The sequence below is a fragment of the Rhinoraja longicauda genome, chromosome 4 (genome assembly GCF_053455715.1).
Source record: "Rhinoraja longicauda isolate Sanriku21f chromosome 4, sRhiLon1.1, whole genome shotgun sequence".
In the NCBI taxonomy this organism is placed as follows: domain Eukaryota; kingdom Metazoa; phylum Chordata; class Chondrichthyes; order Rajiformes; family Arhynchobatidae; genus Rhinoraja; species Rhinoraja longicauda.
In genome coordinates this window covers 88,823,842-88,846,893 of record NC_135956.1, presented here as the reverse complement: position 1 = coordinate 88,846,893, position 23,052 = coordinate 88,823,842, and the positions used below count along the sequence as shown (strand labels likewise).

The 23,052-nt window shown below is 51.2% G+C and overlaps 1 protein-coding gene across 4 annotated transcripts in view; it reads right to left on the bottom strand.

Annotated features, from left to right (window-relative positions):
- The window catches only part of LOC144592961 (collagen alpha-1(XV) chain-like), a 225,484-nt gene that overhangs the window by 81,773 nt on the left and 120,659 nt on the right, over positions 1-23,052 (bottom strand). For 3 of the 4 annotated variants that reach the window (XM_078398342.1, XM_078398339.1, XM_078398341.1), the window contains 7 exons: positions 18,682-18,852; positions 15,524-15,550; positions 14,096-14,158; positions 13,160-13,240; positions 8,034-8,096; positions 1,451-1,600; positions 1,314-1,346 (listed from right to left, as the gene is read on the bottom strand). In XM_078398342.1, the coding sequence (XP_078254468.1) occupies positions 1,314-1,346; positions 1,451-1,600; positions 8,034-8,096; positions 13,160-13,240; positions 14,096-14,158; positions 15,524-15,550; positions 18,682-18,852 (588 nt within the window). The remainder of the gene's footprint in view (positions 1-1,313; positions 1,347-1,450; positions 1,601-8,033; positions 8,097-13,159; positions 13,241-14,095; positions 14,159-15,523; positions 15,551-18,681; positions 18,853-23,052) is intronic. The other variant, XM_078398340.1, reaches the window with a different exon arrangement.

The window sequence follows — 23,052 nt, the reverse complement described above, 5'->3', positions numbered from 1 at the left end:
ACTGTGCCTCGACCATGACTGAGATTGGCAGGGTGTTCAAGGCTATTTGAAAGGGTGCATGATTTTTGGACCCTGTGATTGCCTGTCGTTTTTTTTGCACGTGGGTTTCTTCGCTAACAACGAGAAACATAGAAAATAGGTGCAGGAGGAGGCCGTTCGGCCCTTCGAGCCAGCACCGCCATTCATTGTGATCATAGCTGATCATCCATAATCACTAACCCGTGCCTGCCTTCTCCCCGTATCCCTTGATTCCACTAGCCCCCAGAGCTCTATCTAACTCTCTCTTAAATCCATCCAGTGATTTGGCCTCCACTGCCCTCTGTGGCAGAGAATTCCACAAATCCACAACTCTCTGGGTGAAAAAGTTCCTTCTCACCTCAGCTTTAAATGGCCTCCCCTTTATTCTAAGACTGTGTGTGTGGCCCCTGGTTCTGGACTCGCCCAACATTAGGAACATTTTTCCTGCATCTAGCTTGTCCAGTCTGTTTATGATTTTATACGTCTCTATAAGATCCCCTCTCATCCTTCTAAAATCCAGTCAATACAAGCCCAGTCTTTCCAAACTTTCCTCATGTGACAGTCCCACCATCCCGGGGATTAACCTGGTGAACCTATGCTGCATTGCCTCAATAGCAAGGACGTCCTTCCTCAAATTAGGAGACTGAAAATGCGCACCTCAGTTTTAAATGGTCTCACCTCAGTTTTAAATGGCCTCCCCTTTATTCTAAGACTGTGTGGCACCTGGTTCTGGACTCCCCCAACATTGGGAACATTTTTCCTGCATCTAGCTTGTCCAGTCCTTTTATGATTTTATACGTCTCTATAAGATCCCCCTCTCGTCCTAAACTCCAGTGAACGCAAGCCTAGAGAGGTTTGTCATCCCAAATGTGCTCACACGCGGTCGTTCAATCGAGTTCTGCTTGGCCCATCAGGCTACCTCTTTGATGAAGAATGAAAAGCATCACCACTTTCCTTGTCCGCCCCCAGGCCCAAGTGAAACGCAGAGCCATGGTTTGCATTCATCTAACTAGAAGAGCACAATGTTAGCTTCTTAGTGTAGGGAAAGAAGTGCAAGGTCTTGCAAGCCCGGCGGGCGGTGATTCGGCTTGGCATAGTATTCTCTCAGAATGCTATGTAGATCAATGGGCCTGGTCGAGCAGGCCTTGGGAGCAGTGCAGGGGGGGGCACCGAGAGGCAGGGGAATGGGTTAGCTGGTTATTCAGTGCCCACGTTAAATAATGACTGCCTCGCTGGCTGCCTTTCTACAGGATCATCTAAGAATGGACTAGACCTGATCCAAGACAGGCGAATACCTCGACAGACCCGCTCGCCTCCTCATCAAAAACCTGCAAGACGGCAAAGTCAGATTAATCAGTGGGATGGGCGGCAGATCACGAGCGAGGGGGGGGGGGGGGGGGGGGGGGAGCTTGTTAAGGTGGGCTCCACTTACCGGATCTCCCGAGCCCCCGTCGTTTCCGGGATATCCAGGTGGGCCGCGAGGCCCCGGGGCGCCCACGAGGTTTGGGTTCCAGGCTTCAAGCGCAGCTGGGGCGCCGGGGGGGCCTGGCAAACCCGGAAGGCCCGGTGGCCCTGGGGGGCACTGTGAAGAGAAGTGGTAGACCGTCACGCACGCACAAACGCGCGCGCACACACACACACACACACACACACACACACACAGCGCGCTGCAGGAATGATGACCACATCGGCAATCCGGACCCTTCAAGTGTAACTAGGGGGTTCTGACTGTCTCGCTCCCAAATACGTGCTCCCGCTCCACCAATGGCGGCCGTCCGGGCCGGGGGGCGGGTTGCTAGGCAACCTCCGTTAGACGGCGCCCGGGCCTCCGGGCCTACACTGTCCGGGCCTACACAGTCCGCACCTACACTGTCCGGAAGGTAGACACAGATTTTAACCAGCATCTGCAGTTTTTTTCCTACTACACTGTCCAGGCCTAGTGTTTCCGGGCCTACAGTGTCTGAGCCTACAGCGTCCGGGCCTACAGCGTCCGGGCCTACAGCGTCCGGGCCTACACTGTCCGGGCCCACAGCGTCCGGGCCTACAGCGTCCGGGCCTACAGCACCCCCCCCCTCCACCCCAGGGCCTAATACAGGACATAGATGATGGCATCATGCCTTCCATGGCAGCAAAACCCCAAAGAGATTCACATTTAATAAGAAGATAGACACAAAACGCTGGAGAAACTCAGCGGGAAGGGCAGCATTTTCGCAGAATGGTCTCGACCCAAAACGTCACTCATTCCTTCCCTCCGGAGATGCTGCCTGTCCCGCTGAGTTACTCCAGCATCTTGTGTCTATCTTCGGTGTAAACCAGCATCTGCAGTTCCCTGCTACACTTCACATTTAATAAAATATATACGGATGGATATCTATACACTAAAACTCTCGTTTGTTTGTTTGTTTGTTCCTGAACTACAGCCTCACGGTACACGATAGCGCGACAATTTTAGGCCCACCTTACTCACCGTCGTCCCTTAGGTGCTAAGGGAAGAAGTTTCATTGAAATCGGTGTTATATTTTTAAAGTTATTCACATTTTAAAGTTTGAATCTATCTCCCTGTTCCTGCTCTCGCCAGCACGAGGAACTGGAAGCAAACTGGAGATAACCACCTTGGAGGTCCTGCTTTTCAGCATTTTTCCGAGCTCTCTAAAGTCACGCTGCAGAATATTCATCCCCTTCTTTCCGACATCGTTTGTGCCGACAGGCACGACCATTTACGGCTGTTCACCTTCGCCCTTGAGGGTTTCCTGCGCATTGGGCGTGACATCCTGGATCCTGGCACCATGGAGGCCACACACCGTCCTCGAAACCCGCCTGTTGCCGCAGAAACCCCTGCCCGCACCTCGCACAATGGAGTCTCCTACTATCACTACTCCAAGCGAGGGAGGGAGGGAGGGAGGGGGGAGGGAGGGAGGGAGGGAGGGAGGGAGGGAGGGAGGGGGAGGGAGGATAAGGGGGGTTGAGAGGGATGGATTGGGGGGAGGGGAAGGGGGGGTGGTTAGAGAGGGGAGGGGGTGAAGAAGGGGAGGGAGGGGTGGGAGGGGAGGGGTGGGAGGGGAGGGGGAGGGAGGGGGAGGAGAGGGTACTGCACCAATGCTGGAGAGGTTTTAGCCCCAACTTGGTCTAGATATTTTAGAAGTTGTGGAAAGGAAAAACGGATGACAGAATCCATAACTTGTTAATTTTGTGGAAAAATGTCTATCAAGGACTATGAAAAGAAACAAGAAGATATTTTTCAGTTACACGATAGAATGTATCCAGTCGATTATCATTTTTGTCTGCCATCCCTGAAGCTTTCCTTTACATCGGCAGCATATGTCATGGTTTAGGCAGGAGGACTTTTTGCCTCAGCAGACTGGGGCCCTTTGATCACCTCAGTACAGACTGAGGAGCATCGGAACTGCCTGTATGCAGTAGGAAAGAATTCAAGGGACCCCCCCCCTCCATTCCATCCCTTCTCATGGAGATTTGGGTTTCTTGTAAGAAACAGTGGACCTGTTTTCAAAACAAGTGATTAATGTGTGGTCATAAGGTCACAAGTGAGAGGAGCAGAATTTAGGCCGTTCGGCCCATCAGGTCTATTCCGCCGCTCAATCGTGGCTGATCTATCTCTCCTCCCTCCTAACCCGTTCTCCTGCTGTCTCCCCATAACCCCTGACACCCGCACTAACCAAGAATCTATCAATATGTTGAAAGACTGGAGCGACCAGGCTTGTATACACTGGAATTTAGAAGGATGAGAGGGGATCTTATCTAAACATATAAGATTATTAAGGGGGTGGACACGTTAGACAATAGACAATAGACAATAGACAATAGGTGCAGGAGGAGGCCATTCAGCCCTTCGAGCCAGCACCGCCATTCAATGCGATCATGGCTGATCACTCTCAATCAGTACCCCGTTCCTGCCTTCTCCCCATACCCCCTCACTCCGCTATCCTTAAGAGCTCTATCCAGCTCTCTCTTGAAAGCATCCAACGAACTGGCCTCCACTGCCTTCTGAGGCAGAGAATTCCACACCTTCACCACCCTCTGACTGAAAAAGTTCTTCCTCATCTCCGTTCTAAATGGCCTACCCCTTATTCTTAAACTGTGGCCCCTTGTTCTGGACTCCCCCAACATTGGGAACCTGTTATCTGCCTCTAATGTGTCCAATCCCCTAATTATCTTATATGTTTCAATAAGATCCCCCCTCATCCTTCTAAATTCCAGTGTATACAAGCCCAATCACTCCAGCCTTTCAACATACGACAGTCCCGCCATTCCGGGAATTAGAGGCAATGTTGGGGGAGTCCAGAACCAGGGGCCACAGTTTAAGAATAAGGGGTAGGCCATTTAGAACGGCGATGAGGAAAAACCTTTTTCAGTCAGAGAGTTGTAATTCTGTGGAATTCTCTGCCTCAGAAGGCAGTGGAGGTCAATTCTCTGAATGCATTCAAGAGAGAGCTAGATAGAGCTCTTAAGGATAGCGGAGTCAGGGGGTATGGGGAGAAGGCAGGAACGGGGTACTGATTGAGAATGATCAGCCATGATCACATTGAATGGTGGTGCTGGCTCGAAGGGCCGAATGGCCTCCTCCTGCACCTATTGTCTATTGTAATGGTTTAGGCAGGAGCACTTTTTGCCTCAGCAGACTGGGGCCCTTTGATCACCTCAGTACAGACTGAGGAGCATCGGAACTGCCTGTATACAGTGAGAAAGAATTCAAGGGAGCCCCCCTCCCCCTTCTATCCTTTCTCTGGAGATTTGGGTTTCTTGTAAGAAATAGTTTTTTTTCAACACATGATCCTTTTTTACTTCGTTTTTGTGCGTTCAATTAAAACTTCCATCCCCCGATTTGGAACTTTAAAATTTCAACATGGGAACTTGGAAACTACTTGGAATCAAAGAACCTTTGAGTTTCAATTAATGAATAAAGTTTATTTATGAGAGACCGTGGAAGTCTTTCCACTTCTTCGTCTCTGATGTCGGGAGAGCATTTTGGAAAAACATGACCTTTAGCATCATTTTTAATAAATTGAGAGCATTTATACTTCAGTACCACGACATGAAGCCAGAAGCCGGCTGAGTGTGACTAGCAGATGGTGCTTCACAGCGTGGTATGTTTGGCACACGGTTGTCCTGTTGGGCGGATGATGTTTTAATGGGTTCTATTATCTCTGTGATGTTTGGGGGTCCCATGTGGGATGGGAGGACCCGTTGCCCCTCGGTGGCGTTGCACGGGACAAAGGGAGACGTTTTTGTACATGGTTATCTCTGTCTCTACACAGTGTGGGAGCGTGCAGCCGAACCGTGTGGTTGCGGCCATTTTTTAGTTGTCTTGCTGCCAGCATTGAGTTAATGCAATAACGACTTCTGTTGTACCTTGAAGACTCTCAAGTTTTATACAGACATGGAACAAGAACACGAAAAACTCCCACTCTCTTGGACTCGTAGACACCAGGACCTACTGCTGTTAGTTGCCAGAAAGCACCGCCACGAACTCCAAATTTGCCAGGGTCCCCCTTAGCAGAAGGCGACCATGATGCAGTGCGGTGGGACCCAGAATGCCCCTGGGATGAGTCGCTGCAGGGAAGGACCCGATGGGCCGCCGCCTACGGGGGGGAGGAAACTCGGAAGGTGCCGGGCCTGGCCCCGGAGAGTGTAGGGTGGGGGGGGGGGAGCCGCTGGCGACCAAGGACGCGAGGGGTGGGCGGGTAGAAGAGGGGCCGGGGCACCCGGAGAAAACCCAGGTGGTCACGGGGAGAACGTACAAACGCTGCTATTGAGGGCGTGCAGCGTAGGTTTACTAGGTTAATTCCCGGAATGGCGGGACTGTCATATGTTGAAAGACTGGAGCGACTAGTCAAGTCAAGTCAAGTCAAGTCAAGTCAAGTCAATTTTATTTGTATAGCACATTTAAAAACAACCCACGTTGACCAAAGTGCTGTGCATCTGATTAGGTACTAATTTAAAAAAAATGAAACATACAGTAGCACGCAAACAGTTCACAGCGCCTCCTCAATGAGCCTCAACGAGACTGGGCTTGTATACACTGGGATTTAGAAGGATGAGAGGGGATCTTATCGAAACGTATAAGATTATTAAGGGGTTGGACACGTTAGAGGCAGGAAACATGTTCCCAATGTTGGGGGAGTCCAGAACAAGGGGCCACAGTTTAAGAATAAGGGGTAGGCCATTTAGAACTGAGATGAGGAAAAACGTTTTCAGTCAGAGAGTTGTGAATCTGTGGCATTCTCTGCCTCAGAAGGCAGTGGAGGCCAATTCTCTGAATGCATTCAAGAGAGAGTTAAATAGAGCTCTTAAGGATAGCGGAGTCAGGGGGTATGGGGAGAAGGCAGGAACGGGGTACTGATTGTGGATGATCAGCCATGATCACGGTGAATGGCGGTGCAGGCTCGAAGGGCCGAATGGCCTCCTCCTGCACCCATTGTCTATTGTCTATCGCCTCAGCTGCAGGAGGCGCCCGGGGTCACAAGGAGGGGGCCGGGCGAGGAGAGGGACGTCGGCTGTCGGTCCGAGCCTGTCGAGGGAGACGGAGGAGGCCTTGCAGCAGCCTGGGGCCAACCTGGACCGGGGAACGTCCCAGTACATCCAGCGCCTGGACTTTGATCAGTGCGGGTGTCATAGAGGTTGTGGGGAGAATGAGATAGATAGGAGAGGGAGGGAGAGATAGATCAGCCATGATTAAATGGCGGAGTAGCCTTGATGAGCTGAACGGCCTAATTCTACTCGTATCACTTATGACCATATAACTGGTCTTTGGAGTTTTGTAAATGGCGCCAAAATATGTCGACGTGTGCATGTGTGAGCCATGCAAAAGTAATTTCACCGTGCAGTGCATACATAACAATAAAGAACCGTTGAAGGCTCATAATCACTGTCCCCCAACATTGCTCTTCAATCCCAGACGTTAACCCCTGGAGTCCCATGCAGCAGTGCCAAGTGCCAGAATCTTTCCTCAGACGATTGGCGCAAAGGGGACAAATAGATCTGCTGGGAATTAGCGTGGGCCAGAGAGAGGGGTGTGTGATGGGTGGGGGGTGCCAACGATCCCACTCCCAAATACGGGACAAGATGACATCACCGCCCCGCGCCCCACTCCCCACTCCCCACGTGACCTCACCCAGCCAGCGGCCACAAAATGGCGGCCACTCGGGCCGGGGGGGGTGGGCGGGTTGCTTCGCAACCTCCGTTACGCGGTGCCCGGGCCTCCGGGCCTACACTGTCGGGACCAACACCTACAGTGTCTGGACCTAGGCGGTCGGGAACTAAAGAGTCCGGGCCTAAAATGTGGGGGCCTATAGCGTCAGGACCTAATGCGTCGGGGCCTACAGCGCCCCCCGGGCCTAATACGGGACAACCCAATTTAGCCCAAAATACGGGATGTCCCGGCTAATACGGGACAGTAGGCAACCCGATTGAAGGGACAGCAATTCTGAACCAAGACTGCTGAAGTTGGACATTTACCCTCTGCAGAGCACAGTTAAGAAGCTTAACAAGGACTAGACCAAGTGGACCCGTTGGGCCCAAACCACTCCTGCATTGGTGCAGCACCCTCTCCTCCCCCCCCTCCCCTCTCCCCCCTCCCCCCTGTCCTTCCCCCTCCACCCTCCCGCCCTCCCCTTCCCCCCTGCTCCCGCCCCCCACCCTCCACCCCCCCTCCCTCCCTCCCTCCCTCCCCCCCTCCCTCCCTCCCTAGGAGATAGATTTAAACTTTAAAATGTGAATAACTTTTTTTTTTAAACGCCGATTTCAATGAAACTTCTTCCATTAGCACCAAAGGGACGACGGTGAGTAAGGTGGGGCCTGAAATGGTCGCGCTATCGTGTACCGTTTTGGCTGTAGTTCAGGAACAAACAAACAAACAAACGAGAGTTTTAGTGTATAGATAGATGGATCAAATCTGGCACATGGGCATTAGCTCAGATGAGCACCTGGGTCATCATGGATGAGTTGGGCCAAAGGACTAGTCTCTGTGCTGTTGGAGTCTACGACTCTCTGATACTCACTCGAATGATTTTACTGTCACTGTTGCTGTCATCCAGTCCAGAGCCTTCAGCATCGACGAAATTCTGCCAGGAAGGAATTGTGAAAAATATGAATGTCAGCAGCACATCCCCAGGGCTAGAACTGGTCTATTATTTCACTCACATGTTTAAACTGTAATGTTGTACACAGATGCGGCACGGCAGCGCAGCGGTAGAGTTGCTGCTTTACAGCGAATGCAGCGCCGGAGACTCAGGTTCGATCCTGACTACGGGTGCTGCACTGTAAGGAGTTTGTACGTTCTCCCCGTGACCTGCGTGGGTTTTCTCCGAGATCTTCGGTTTCCTCCCACACTCCAAAGACGTACAGGTATGTAGGTTAATTGGCTGGGTAAATGTAAAAATTGTCCCTAGTGGGTGTAGGATAGTGTTAATGTGCGGGGATCACTGGGCGGCACGGACTTGGTGGGCCGAAAAGGCCTGTTTCCGGCTGTATATATATGATATGATATGATATGATATGCCACACAGTCTTAGAATAAAGGGGAGGCCATTTAAAACTGAGGTGAGAAGGAACTTTTTCACCCAGAGGGTTGTGAATTTGTGGAATTCTCTGCCACAGAGGGCAGTGGAGGCCAAATCACTGGATGGATTTAAAAGAGAGTTAGTTAGAGCTCTAGGGGCTAGTGGAATCAAGGGATATGGGGAGAAGGCAGGCACGGGTTACTGATTGTGGATGATCAACCATGATCACAATGAATGGCGGTGCTGGCTCCAAGGGCCGAATGGCCTCCTCCTGCAACTATTTTCTATGTTTCTATGTTTCTGTGTATTCTTAATGTTTTAATGTATTGTGCTTAATTCTTAATCGTTTACTGTATGTTCGTGTTGTTACTTGCGAGCGGAGCACCAAGGCACATTCCTTGTATGTGTACATACTTGGCCAATAAACTTATTCAATTCAATGTTTCCACTTGGCACTCTAATTTAGTCTATTGAGTTGAAAATGCCAGCACACAGAAGGTCTGAAGAAGGGTCTCGACCCGAAACGTCACCCATTCCTTCTCTCCTGAGATGCTGCCTGACCTGCTGAGTTACTCCAGCATTTTGTGAATAAATACCAGACATTATAGAGGTACTGTAGAGCCATTTGTGTTTGTGCTGGCTGGTTTAGCACATTACATTATATTATTTTGTCCAGATATATCTTGCCGCATTATTTTGGGCCCTTGGGGGGGGGGGGGCTGTCGTTAGATGAATGCATTCGGAGAATTGGCCTCCACTGCCTTCTGAGGCAGAGCATTCCACAGATTCACAACTCTCTGACTGAAAAGGTTTTTCCTTATCTCAGTTCTAAATGGCCTACCCCTTATTCTTAAACTGTGGCCCCTTGTTCTGGACTCCCCCAACATTGGGAACATGTTTCGATAAGATCCCCTCTCATCCTTCTAAATTCCAGTGTATCCAGGAGGGACTAACTGTGGTGAAAATGGTCCTTAATTGCATTTGCTACTTCTCTGTGGTGCGTCTATGAAACGAGCTGCCAGTGGACATGGTAGAGACGGGTGCAATAATGACATCTAAAGAGAGTTACGGGGATAGGGGAGATTTAGAGGGCTTTGGAGCAGTGGGACTAGCTTGTTTAGGCAACTTGGCCGGCACGTATGAGTTGGTCCAAAGGGCCTGTTTCCGTGCTCTACAAATCAATGACTCGAGGATGTGGAAACATCCTTCAAGAAGCATCGTGCATGTGAAAGCTGAGATTGCAGATGCAACATTAACCGCAGCCTGAGGCCAGCCTCCCCCTCCCTCTGCCCACAGTCACTCCCTTCCACTCCTCGCCCCCCTCTGGAGTTAATCACCTTGCCCCTCTCTCTGCAGTCAGTCAATCCCTACCTCTGTCTGCAATAGGGTCAGTTGCCTCTTCTGGGCACCAACTGGTGTTAGTCACTACGACAGACACAACGCGCTGGAGTAACTCAGCGGGGCAGGCAGCTTCTCTGGAGAGAAGGGATGGGTGATGTTTTGGGTTGAGACCCTCCTTCACAATGTTTTCTAAGTTCTTTTCCCAGAAGGATATCAGTGACCCTCAGACCCAGGTGTGCAGAGTCAATACTGTACTGCACCTGATACAAGTCCTCCATGCCCACTAGGGGTTGCCAACTTCCTCACTCCCAAATAAGGGACAAAAGGTGACGTCACCGCTCCGCGCCCCACGTGACCTCACCCGGCCAGCGGCCACACTCCGTTAGCCTACACTGTCTGGGCCTACAGCGGCCCCCGGGCCTACAGTGTCCAGGCCTACAGCAGCCCCCGAATACGGGACAGGGACGGTCCCGTACAGGACAAACCAATTCAGCCCAAAATGTGGGATGTCCCGGCTAATAAGGGACAGTTGGCGACCCTACTCTGCTCCCTCCAGGAGTAAATGACATACTCATCCCTCTTGGAATTACTGACACAGATCACTGCTGGAAAGTGTATCGCACTGTCCTCTACTGAAGACACTCACAACCTGACCCCCACACGATGGCGCAGCGGTAGAGTTGCTACCTCACAGCACCAGAGACCCGGGTTCGATCCCGACTACAGGTGCTGTCTGTGCGGAGTTTGCACGTTCTCCCCGTGACCCGCGTGGGTTTTCTCCGAGATCTTCGGTTTCCTCCCACACTCCAAAGACGTGCGGGTTTGTAGGTTAATTGGCTTGGCGTAAAGGTAAATTGTCCCTCGTGTGTGTCGGGTAGTGTTAATGTGTGGGGATCGCTGGTCGGCGCGGACTCAGTGGGCCGAAGGGCCTGTTTCCGCGCTGTTTCTCTAAACTAAACTAACCTAAACTAAACTAACCTAAACTAAACTAAACTAAACTACTGCAGTCACTGACACACTGCCCCCTACTGGACTTTCTCACAGCCCTCCCGGTGTTGCATACACACTGCCCCCTACTGGAGATACTGATACACTGATCCCACATGAAAATATTGGCACACCCTTCTCTTCTAGACCTGCTGGCACTTACAGCCTGACAACACTTACACTTACAACACTTACACCTCACACTTACAACACTTACACCGACTCGGTGGGCCGAAGGGCCTGTTTCCGCGCTGTGTCTCTAAACTAAACTAAACTAATCCAAACTAAACTAAACTAAACTAATGGAGCCACTAGGGTTGCCAACTGTCCCGTAATTGCCGAGACATCCCTATATTTTGGGCGAAATTGGTTTGTCCCGTATGGGACCGCCCTTGTCCCGTATTAGGCCCGGGTGGGCGCTGTAGGCCCGGACACAGTAGGCCCGGACACTGTAGGCCCGGCACTGTAGGCCCGGACACTGTGGGCCCGGACACTGTGGGCCCGGACACTGTAGGCCCGGACACTGTAGGACCGGACACTGTGGGCCCGGACACTGTGGGCCCGGACACTGTGGGACCGGACACTGTAGGCCCGGACACTGTAGGCCCGGACACTGTAGGCCCGGACACTGTAGGCCCGGACACTGTAGGCCCGGACACTGTAGGCCTGGACACTGTAGGCCCGGACACTGTAAGCCTGGGTGCCGTTGTAGGCCCGGACAGTGTAGGCCCGGACACTAGGCCCGAGGGCCGCTGTAGGTCCGGACAGTGTAGGCTAGCGGAGTGTGTTCGGGGAGCGGTGCCGAGTGTGTTCGCCTAATGGAGGTTGTGTAGCAACCCGCCTCCCGGCCCGGGCGGCCGCCATTGGTGGAGCGGGAACACGTGGCCGCTGGCTGGGTGAGGTCACGTGGGGCGCGGAGCGGTGACGTCACCTTGTCCCTTATTTGGGAGTGAGGAAGTTGGCAACCCCAGGAGTCACTGACACACAGCCCCCTACTGGACTTTCTTACAGCCCTCCTGGTGTTGCATACACTCTGCCCCCTACTGGAGATACTGATTACACTGATCCCATGCGGAAATATTGGCACACCCTTCTCTTCTAGACTTGCTGGCACTTACAGCCTCCTGAACTTACTGGCACCCTTCCCCTTACTGTACAGTAGTTGCTAACACACTGCTGCTTACTGGACTTTCTTACAGGCTGTTCACGACTGGATCTAGTGACACACTGCCCTCTACTGGAGTTTGCTTGGTTTGGAGATCCAGCACAGTAACAGGCCCTTTGGCCCACCGAGTCCATGCCGACCACCTAGTGTTGCCAACTGTCCCGTATTGGCCGAAACATCCCGTATTTTGGGCTACATTGATTTGTCTCGTATGGGACCGCCCTTGTCCCGTATTAGGCTCAGGGGGGGCGCTGTAGGCCCGGACACTGTAGGCCCGGACACTGCAGGCACCAACACTGTAGGACCCAATGCTGTAGGCCCAGACGCTGTAGGCCAGGATGCTGTAGGCCCGGACGCTCTAGGCCCGGACGCTCTAGGCCCAGACGCTGTAGACCCGGACGCTCTAGGCCCGGACGCTGTAGGCCAGGATGCTGTAGGCCCGGACGTTCTAGGCCCGGACGCTCTAGGCCCGGACGCTGTAGGCCCGGACGCTGTAGGCCCGGACGCTCTAGGCCCGGACGCTCTAGGCCCGGACGCTGTAGGCCCGGACGCTGTAGGCCCGGACGCTGTAGGCCCGGACACTCTAGGCCCGGACGCTGTAGGCCCAGACGCTGTAGGCCCGGACGCTCTCGGCCCGGATGCTCTAGGCCCGGATGCTCTAGGCCCGGATGCTCTAGGCCCGGACGCTGTAGGTCCAGACAGTGTGGTAGGAAAAAAACTGCAGATGCTGGTTAAAATCTGTGTCTGCCTTCCGGACTGTGTAGGTTCGGACAGAGGCCCCGGTGCCGCCTAACGGAGGTTGCGTAGCAACCCGCCTCCCGGCCCGGGCGGCCGCCATTGGTGGAGCGGGAGCACGTGGCTACTGGTTGGGTGAGGTCACGTGGGGCATGGGGCGGTGACGTCACCTTGTCCCGTATTTGGGAGTGAGGAAGTTGGCAACCCCTATCTGAGCCCCAGGGTGTATTTTGAAGCTTGGAATTGGGGATTCAGCTGATGTTTTCCTAACAGTGGAGTCTCGGTGCTGCTTCCATGTGCACCATTGATAGTGGGTTGATGGCCTGGCAAAAGCCAACGAGGGTGGTGGGTCTGGATGCTAAGGCGCGTCACTAGACGTGTGCTGAACTGTACTCACGAGTCTCGACTGGGATCCGGGTGGGCCAGGAGGGCCGGGGAGTCCGGGAGGCCCTGCGGAGCCAGCAAGCCCTGGATCACCCTGCAGGGGAAGAGAGAGGAAGACGGTGAACACCCGCAGCTCAATGTACAGCGACGGCCGGGGAAACAAAGCACTTCACACACACACGGCTGCCAGGGGCAAGGTAGTCAGGCAAAGCTTGTAAACACCACGTTACGATGCAATGAATGTATGTGTAGTAGGGTCGCCAACTGTCCCATATTAGCCGGGACATCCCGTACTTTGAGCTAAATTGATTTGTCCCTTATGGGACCGCCCTTGTCCTGTATTAGGCCCGGGGGGCGCTGTAGGCCCGGACACGGTAGGCCTGGGGGGTACTATAGGCCCTGACACTGTAGGCCCGGGGGCCGCTGTAGGCCCTAACACTGTAGGCCCAGACACTGTAAGCCTAGAGACGCTGTAGGCCCGGACAGTGTAGGCACGGACACTGTAGGCCTGGAAACTGTAGGCCCGGACACTGTAGGCCCAGGGGGCGCTGTAGGCCCTGACAATGTAGGCCCGGACACTGTAGGCCCAGGGGGCCCTGTAGGCCCTGACAATGAAGGCCCGGACACTGTAGGCCCGGGGACCGCTGTAGGCCCTGACAATGTAGGCCCAGACACTGTAGGCCCGGGGGCCGCTGTAGGCCCGGACACTGTAGGCTAACGGAGTATGTTCGGGGAGCGGGGCCAAGTGTGTTCACCTAACAGAGGTTGCATAGCAACCGACTCCCGGCCCGGGGCGGAGCGGGAGCAGGTGGCCGCTGGCTGGGTGAGGTCACGTGGGGCGCGGGGCGGTGACGTCACCTAGTCCCGTATTTGGGAGTGAGATAGTTGGCAATCGCTAGTGTACTTCACCCCCCAATGTGGCTTTCCAGCAGAGAACTGAATTACATACCTTCTCTCCTTTGAGCCCCAGGTCACCTTTTGTTCCTTTGAATCCCTGAGATCCTTGCTTACCCTGGATTGAGAATTTAAAAAATGTCTTTAAACAAAAGCTAGGACCATTTATTTATCGTTAAATGACTAAAAATCATGATGCAAAACTTAAACAAATGATCGCATTGAACTTCCAATGGTACATTCATTACCAAACATTCATTGTCTGTTGCCTCTGGCGTAGTCCCTCGTGATCAAAAAAGAATTGAGTCATATCTTCAAAAACAAAAGCCATTTGACCCATTGGGTTTATGCCGGCCCCCTGTAGAACTAAAGTGGTGAAGTCCCATTCCATCATCAACCTCCTCTTTTACCTCAAGATTGAGAAGACTTGCCACAATTTCCCAAGAAGGCCACGGATGAGGACAGTTTGGAGGCTGCCACAGGTGAGACACAGGGAGGGGTGGGTAGGAAGCAAAGATAATAGAGCAGAGCAAGATAGACCAGTCGACCCTAAAAACCGTAGTACGTCACGGCGCCATTTTAGTAGGCCGAAACTTGCAGAAACATTTAAAAATCTGTGAATGATAGATGAGATATATTCTGCATTTTTATGGTATCATCACACATACCGTTCCCCCAAAACACTGATTACACTGCGAGAGGCAGAGCGAACGGCGGGTTTTGCCTACTAAAATGGCGGCCGTTATGCTCCTTTGCGTACCACACTTCAGTGTAGGCGATTTTGACGGAGTGGTTCATCTTGCTCCTCTAGTATCTTTGGTAGGAAGGAAGATGGCGCATGGCTTCCAACGATTTCACTGAGTTTCCATAAGCGGGACCAAGGAAGGATAAAGGTGGAGACAGGAAGACAGTGGGAGAACTGGGAAGGGGGAGGGGAAGAGAGGGACAGAGGAAGGGTTTGGACACGTTAGAGGCAGGAAACATGTTCCCAATGTTGGGGGAGTCCAGACCAGGGGCCACAGTTTAAGAATAAGGGGTAGGCCATTTAGAACGGAGATGAGGAAAAAAAATTTCAGTCAGAGAGTTGTGAATCTGTGGAATTCTCCGCCTCAGAAGGCAGTGGAGGCCAATTCTCTGGATGCTTTCAAGAGAGAGTTAGATAGAGCTCTTAAAGATAGCGGAGTCAGGGGGTATGGGGAGAAGGCAGGAACGGGGTACTGATTGAGAATGATCAGCCATGATCACAGTGAATGGTGGTGTGGCTCGAAGGGCCGAATGTCCTCCTCCGAATCCAATTATCCAATTATCTTTTCTGAGTTTTCCTTATCCACCATGTTTTATCACTTCTGTGAGAAAAACAAAACCTCCTACATTTGTCTCCTTCATCTTAAGGTATATTAGAGAACATCAATATCATTAAATATATCTTCTGTGGCGTGCAAATCAACAGCTGCCTAATGCCCAACAGAAAGTAGATACTTACAGGAGGTCCATCTTTTCCAGGAGTGCCCTGCAAAGACACAGCACAGTTAGAGATGGGTCCGTCTACACATTGCCCACCTTTCACAGTACAAAGTAGAGTAATCCTTGCATCCCCTCCATCCCTTTCCATCCCTCCCCCCTCCACCCAAGTCACACCAGCTTCAAGATCGTATGAAGATAGACACAAAATGCCTGAGTAACTCAGCGGGACAGGCAGCATCTCTGGATAGAAGGAATGGGTGACCTCGTGAGGAGACCCTTATTCAGGGGAGATGGTGTTACAGAGATAAGGAAGTGTAAGAGATCAAAAGAGATGCAGATCAAGGAAAATGATGAATAGACCACTGTAAGCTCGGAGAAGGTTGACAACGAACCAGACAGAGACACAATGTGATCAGAGGGACAGTCAGACTGGTCGGAGAACTGGGAATGGGAGGGATGGAGAGAGAGGGAAAGCAAGGGTTACTTGATGTTGGAGAAGTCAATGTCCATACCGCTGGGGTGTAAGCTGCCCAATAGACAATAGACAATAGACAATAGGTGCAGGAGTAGGCCATTCGGCCCTTCGAGCCGGCACCGCCATTCAATGTGATCACGGCTGATCATTCTCAATCATTACCCCGTTCCTGCCTTCTCCCCATACCCCCTGACTCCGCTATCCTTAAGATCTCTATCTAGCTCTCTCTTGAATTCATTCAGAGACTTGGCCTCCACTGACTTCTGAGGCAGAGAATTCCACAGATTCACAACTCTCTGACTGAAAACGTTTTTCCTCATCTCCGTTCTAAATGGCCTACCCCTTATTCTTAAACTGTGGCCCCTGGTTCTGGACTCCCCCAACATTGGGAACATGTTTCCTGCCTCTAATGTGTCCAACCCCTTAATAATCTTATACGTTTCGATAAGATCCCCTCTATTCCTTCTAAATTCCAGTGTATACAAGCCTAGTCGCTCCAAGTCTTTCAACATATGACAGTCCCGCCATTCCAGGAATTAACCTAGTAAACCTACGCTGCACGCCCTCAATAGCAAGAATATCCTTCCTCAAATTTGGAGACCAAAACTGCACACAGTACTCCAGGTGCGGTCTCACTAGGGCCCTGTACAACTGCAGAAGGACCTCTTTGCTCCTATACTCAACCTGAGGAGCACCTTCAGCAACAGACTGGTCCCACCAAGATGCAGCACAGAACGCCACAGGAGATCCTTCTTCCCTGTGGCTATCAAACTGTACAACTCCTCCCCCTTCTGTCATGGGGTAGACTGAGACTGACTCCCCCTCTACCCCCCAATCTTTGCACATCCCCAACCCTTTCCAATCCTCACTTTAATTTCATGTCTCATGTATTTTGTGTTTTATGAATTTCCCTCCTGGGATAAATAAAGTTCTATCGTATCGCTTCGTATCAGAGACCCACACCACCCAGGCCACACACTCATTTCACCCCTGCCATCGGGAAGAAGGTACAGGAGCCTGAAAACTGTAACGTCCAGGTTCAGGAACAGCTTCTACCCCACAGCCATCAGGCTGTTAAACACCACAACGTCCAATAAGCTCTGAACTACATAGACTATTATTGTTATTATTGTACTATTATCGTTTGTTTTTCATGTGTACGCATGTGGACGTATATATTTATATATATATATATATATATATATGTGTGTGTGTGTGTGTGTGTGTGTGTGTGTGTACACCGATCAGCCAAAACATTATGACCACTGACAGGCGAAGTGAATAACATTAATTATCGTGTTACAATGGCACCTGTCAAGGGGTGGGATATATTAGGCAGCAAGTGAACAGTCAGTTCTTGAAATTGATCTGTAGGATGCTGGAGAAATGGGCAGGAGTAAAGACCTGAGTGACTTTGACGAGGGCCAAATTGTTATGGCCAGACGACTGGGTCAGAGCATCTCTGAAACGGCAAGGCTTGTGGGGTGCTCCCGGTCAGCAGTGGTGAGTACCGACCGACAGTGGTCCGAGGAGGGACAAACCACAAACCGGCGACAGACAGGGTGTTGGGCGCCCAAGGCTCATTGATGCGCGAGGGCAACGAAGGCTATCCCGTCTGGTCCGAACCGACAGAAGTCACAGAAAATGTTAATGGTGGTCACGGGAGGAATGTGTCACAATACACAGTGCATCGCACCCTGCTGTGTATGGGGCTGCACACGGAGGACCAACAGCATATTAGGCAGGTGGTCATAATGTTTTGGCTCGTCAGGTCATAATGTTTTGGCTGTCTGAAGAAAGGTCTCGACCCGAAACGTCACCCATTCCTTCTCTCCTGAGATGCTGCTTGACCCGCTGAGTTACTCCAGCCTTTTGTGATACTTATGTTTTGGCTGATCGGTGTATGACAATAGAACGTTCTTCTCTCTTGACAGAACACACTGGGGTGCTAGGCACATGGTTCTTTTGTTCAGGGTTTGTATGTGTGTGTGTGTGTGTGTGTGTGTGTGTGTGTGTGTGTGTGTGTGTGTGTGTGTGTGTGTGTGTGTGTGTGTGTGTGTGTGTGTGTGTGTGTGTATGTACACCGATCAGCCAAAACATTATGACCACGGACAGGTGAAGTGAATAACATTGTTACAATGGCACCTGTCAAGGGGTGGGATATATTAGGCAGCAAGTGAACAGTCAGTTCTTGAAGTTGATGTGTTGGATGCAAGAGAAATGGGCAGGAGTAAAGACCTGAGTGACTTTGACAAGGGGCCAAATTGTTATGGCCAGACGACTGGGTCAGAGCATCTCTGAAACGGCAAGGCATGTGGGGTGCTCCCGGTCAGCAGTGGTGAGTATCTACCGACAGTGGTCCGAGGAGGGGAGGGGGAGGGGGAGGGGGGGAGGAGGGGGAGGAGGAGGAGGGGGAGGAGGGGGAGGGGGAGGAGGGGGAGGAGGAGGGGGAGGAGGAGGGGGAGGAGGAGGGGGAGGAGGAGGAGGGGGAGGAGGAGGGGGAGGAGGAAGAGGAGGAAGAGGAAGAAGTGGAGGAAGAGGAAGAGGAGGAGGAAGAGGAGGAGGAAGCGGAAGTGGAAGAGGAAGCGGAAGAGGAAGCGGAAGAGGAAGAAGAGGAAGAAGAGGAAGAAGAAGAAGAGTTTGTTAAACAGAAGAGAAATAGTGGCAGAGCTGCCTGAAAGCCCCACTGGGAAACCACTCACTGGTTGGCCATCTTTCCCGGGCGATCCTGGGGGGCCAGTCTCTCCTGGCGGGCCAAGTTCCGGGGGACTATCTTCTCCCGTTGTGGGCAGGCCAGAAGGGCCAGGAGCTCCAGGGGATCCTCGTTCACCTTTCTCTCCCTTGATCGCAGGCAATCGCGTTCCGCCCTCAGCCTGCAGATAAAGCAACAAAAATCCAAGATGGCGTGGTATCAGACGAGAAAAAACAACAAACCTCGCACGGACGGAGATCGATAGATTTCAAATCAGAACTATAAAAGAAGAGCCCGAGGAAGGGTCTCGACCCAAAACGTCACCCATTCCATAGAAACATACAAAAATAGGTGCAGGAGGAGGCCATTCGGCCCTTAGAGCCAGCACCGCCATTCATTGTGATCATGGCTGACCATCCACAATCAGTAACCCGTGCCTGCCTTCTCCCCATATCCCTTGATTCCACTAGCCCCTAGAGCTCTCTCTAACTCTCTTTTAAATTCCTCCAGTGATTTGGCCTCCACTGCCCTCTGTGGCAGAGAATTCCACCAATTCACAACTCTCTGGGTGAAAAAGTTCCTTCTCACCTCAGTTTTAAATGACCTCCCCTTTATTCTAAGACTGTGTGGCCCCTGGTTCTGGACTCCCCCAACATTGGGAACATTTTTCCTGCATCTAGCTTGCCCAGTCCTTTTATAATTTTATATGTCTCTGTAAGATCCCCGTCTCATCCTTCTAAACTCGAAATAAATGCTGCCTTCCTCTACTACCAAATTAACTTGTGTAGGAAAGAACTACAGATGCTGGTTTAAATCGTAGACGCAAAATGCTGGAGTAACTCAGCGGGTCAGGCAGCATCTCTGGGGAGAAGGAATGGGTGACGTTTTGGGTCGAGACCCTTCTTCAGACTCTTAAGTAACTCTTCAGACTTAATTCTTCAGACTCTTAATTGTAAATCAGCTTTTTGGGAGTCCCGCACCAGCACTCCCAGGTCCCTTTGCACCTCTGATTTCTGAATTCTCTCCCCATTTAGGGAATATTCCTGCTACCACAATGCATGACATCACACTTTGCTACTGTACGAAAATTACTACAGATGCTGGTACAAATCGAAGGTATTTATTCACAAAATGCTGGAGTAACTCAGCAGGTCAGGCAGCATCTCGGGAGAGAAGGAATGGGTGTATTCCATCTGCAAGGCGAGTTTCCATTTAGAAAAATGTTGAAATCAAGGGAATTCTACCGGAAAGATTGACCGGGAATAAAAAGCTGTGGTTATGGGGGTGAGATTTTTTTCCATTGTTTTTCAAAGGGCAACTGATTCATGGCTTGGACTGTTTGCTCCAAAAATGACCGCAGTTTATGGAAAATGTCAGTCCTCGTGGCATCTGTGGGCAGCATTTATTGAAAGGATGACGTCGGAAACATTTAAATAGACAATAGACAATAGGTGCAGGAGGAGGCCATTCGGCCCCTTCGAGCCAGCGCCGCCATTCAATGTGATCATGGCTGATCATTCACAATCAGTACCCCGTTCCTGCCTTCTCCCCATACCCCCCTGACTCCGCGAAGGTATTTATTCACAAAATGCTGGAGTAACTCAGCAGGTCAGGCAGCATCTCTGGAGAGAAGGGATGGGCGACGTTTCGGGTCGAGACCCTTCTTCAGGCTGATGTCAGGGGGGCGGGACAAAGGAAGGATATAGGTGGAGACAGGAAGATAGAGGGAGAACTGGGAAAGAGAGGGACAGAGGAACTATCTAAAGTTGAAGAAGTCAATGTTCATACCGCTGGGCTGCAAGCTGCCCAAGCGAAATATGAGGTGCTATTCCTCCAATTTCCAGTGGGCCTCACTATGACTTTGGAGGAGGCACATGACAGAAAAGTCAGACTGGGAGTGGGAGGGGGAGTTGAAGTGCTGAGCCACCGGGAGATCAGGTTGGTTAAGGTTAATGGTTAATGTTTCCTGCCTCTAATGTGTCCTTAATAATTTTACATGTTTTCAATAAATAATCACATACTTCTTGTGGGAGTTGAATTAAAGTTATGGTATGAACTGAACGTTCCCGGTAACATTTAACCGCAAACATTGGTTATGTAGCAAGGTCACTGATTTTGGCAACAGCTCCATCCAAGACCCGCAAGAAATTGCAGAGAATTGTAGACGCAGCCCAGACCATCACACAAACCAACCTCCCTTCCATTGACTCCATCCACACCTCACGCTGCCTCGGCAAGGCCAGCAGCATCATCAAGGACGAGTCGCACCCTGGCCACTCCCTCTTCTCCCCTCTCCCATCAGGCAAAAGGTACAGAAGTGTGAAAACGCACACCTCCAGATTCGGGGACAGTTTCTTGCCAGCTGTTATCAGACAACTGAACCATCCTACCACAACCAGAGAGCAGTCCTGAACTACTATCTACCTCTCTGGTGACCCTCGGACTATCCTTGATCTAAGTTTGCTGGCTTTACAAAGCACTAACCATTATTCCCTTATCATGTATTTAAACACTGTAAATGTACCTCAGAAGGCAGTGGAGGCCAATTCTCTGGACGCATTCAAGAGAGAGCTAGATAGAGCTCTTAAGGATAGCGGTGTCAGGGGGTATGGGGAGAAGGCAGGAACGGGGTACTGATTGTGAATACACTGGAATTTAGAAGGATGAGAGGGGATCTTATCGAAACGTATAAGATTATTAAGGGGTTGGACACGTTAGAGGCAGGAAACATGTTCCCAATTTTGGGGGAGTCCAGAACCAGGGGCCACAGTTTAACATGGATAGGTGACGTTTCACAGAGTGCTGGAGTAACTCAGCGGGTCAGGCAGCATCTGTGGAAAACAGCTTTCAATAGACAATAGACAATAGTGCAGGAGTAGGCCATTCAGCCATTCGGCCCTTCGAGCCAGCACCGCCATTCAATGTGATCATGGCTGATCATTCTCAATCAGTACCCCGTTCCTGCCTTATCCCCATACCCTCTGACTCTGCTATCCTTAAGAGCTCTATCTAGCTCTCTCTTAAATGCATCCAGAGAATTGGCCTCCACTGCCTTCTGAGGCAGTGAATTCCACAGATTTACAACTCTCTGAGTGAAAAAGTTTTTCCTCATCTCCGTTCTAAATGGCCTACCCCTTATTCTTAAACTGTGGCCCCAGGTTCTGGACTCCCCCAACATTGGGAACATGTTTCCTGTCTCTGATGTGTCCAATCCCTTAATAATCTTAAATTGGCCTCCAACTCAAGAGAGAGCTGGATAGAGCTCTTAATGATAGCGCAGTCAGGGGATACGGGGAGAAGGCAGGAACGGGGTACTGATTGTGGATGATCAGCCTTGATCACATTAAATGGCGGTGCTGGCTCGAAGGGCCGAATGGCCTCCTCCTGCACCTATTGTCTATTGACTGGCTGGGCAGTGCTTTCTTGCTCAGCAGTGTGGACTGCAGTTCACCAGCCTGTTCCCAGGGGGAGACAAACTGCAACAAAACTCATGTTCAAGAAGGAAGTGCAGACGCTGGTTTAAACCATGGACACAAAACACTGGAGTAATTCAGTGGGACGGGCAGCATCTCTGGAGAGAAGGAATGGGTGACGTTTCGGTTCGAGACCCTTCTTCAGACTGTGAGTCGGGGAAAGGGAAACGAGAGATGTAAACGGTGATGTAGAGAGAGATACAGAACAAATGAATGAAAGACATGGCAAAAAAAATAACATAGAAACATAGAAACATAGAAAATAGGTGCAGGAGTAGGCCATTCGGCCCTTCGAGCCTGTACGCACCGCCATTCAATGCGATCATGGCTGATCATCCAGCTTAGTATCCCGTACCTGCCTTCTCTCCATACCCCCTGATCCCTTTAGCCACAAGGGCCACATCTAACTCCCTCTTAAATATAGCCAATGAACTGGCCTCAACTACCTTCTGTGGCAGAATTCCACAGATTCACCACTCTCTGTGTGGAAAAAAACTTTCTCATCTCGGTCCTAAAAGACTTCCCCCTTATCCTTAAACTGTGACCCCTTGTTCTGGACTTCCCCAACATCGGGAACAATCTTCCTGCATCTAGCCTGTCCAACCCCTTAAGAATTTTGTACGTTTCTATAAGATCCCCCCTCAATCTTCTAAATTCCAGCGAGTACAAGCCGAGTCTATCCAGTCTTTCTTCATATGAAAGTCCTGCCATCCCAGGAATCAATCTGGTGAACCTTCTCTGTACTCCCTCTATGGCAAGAATGTCCTTCCTCAGATTAGGAGACCAAAACTGTACGCAATACTGAACATAACAATGATAAATTGTTAGCAACCCGCCTCCAGGCCCGGGCGGCCGCCATTGGTGGAGGGGGAGCACGTGGCCGCTGGTTGGGTGAGGTCACGTGGGTG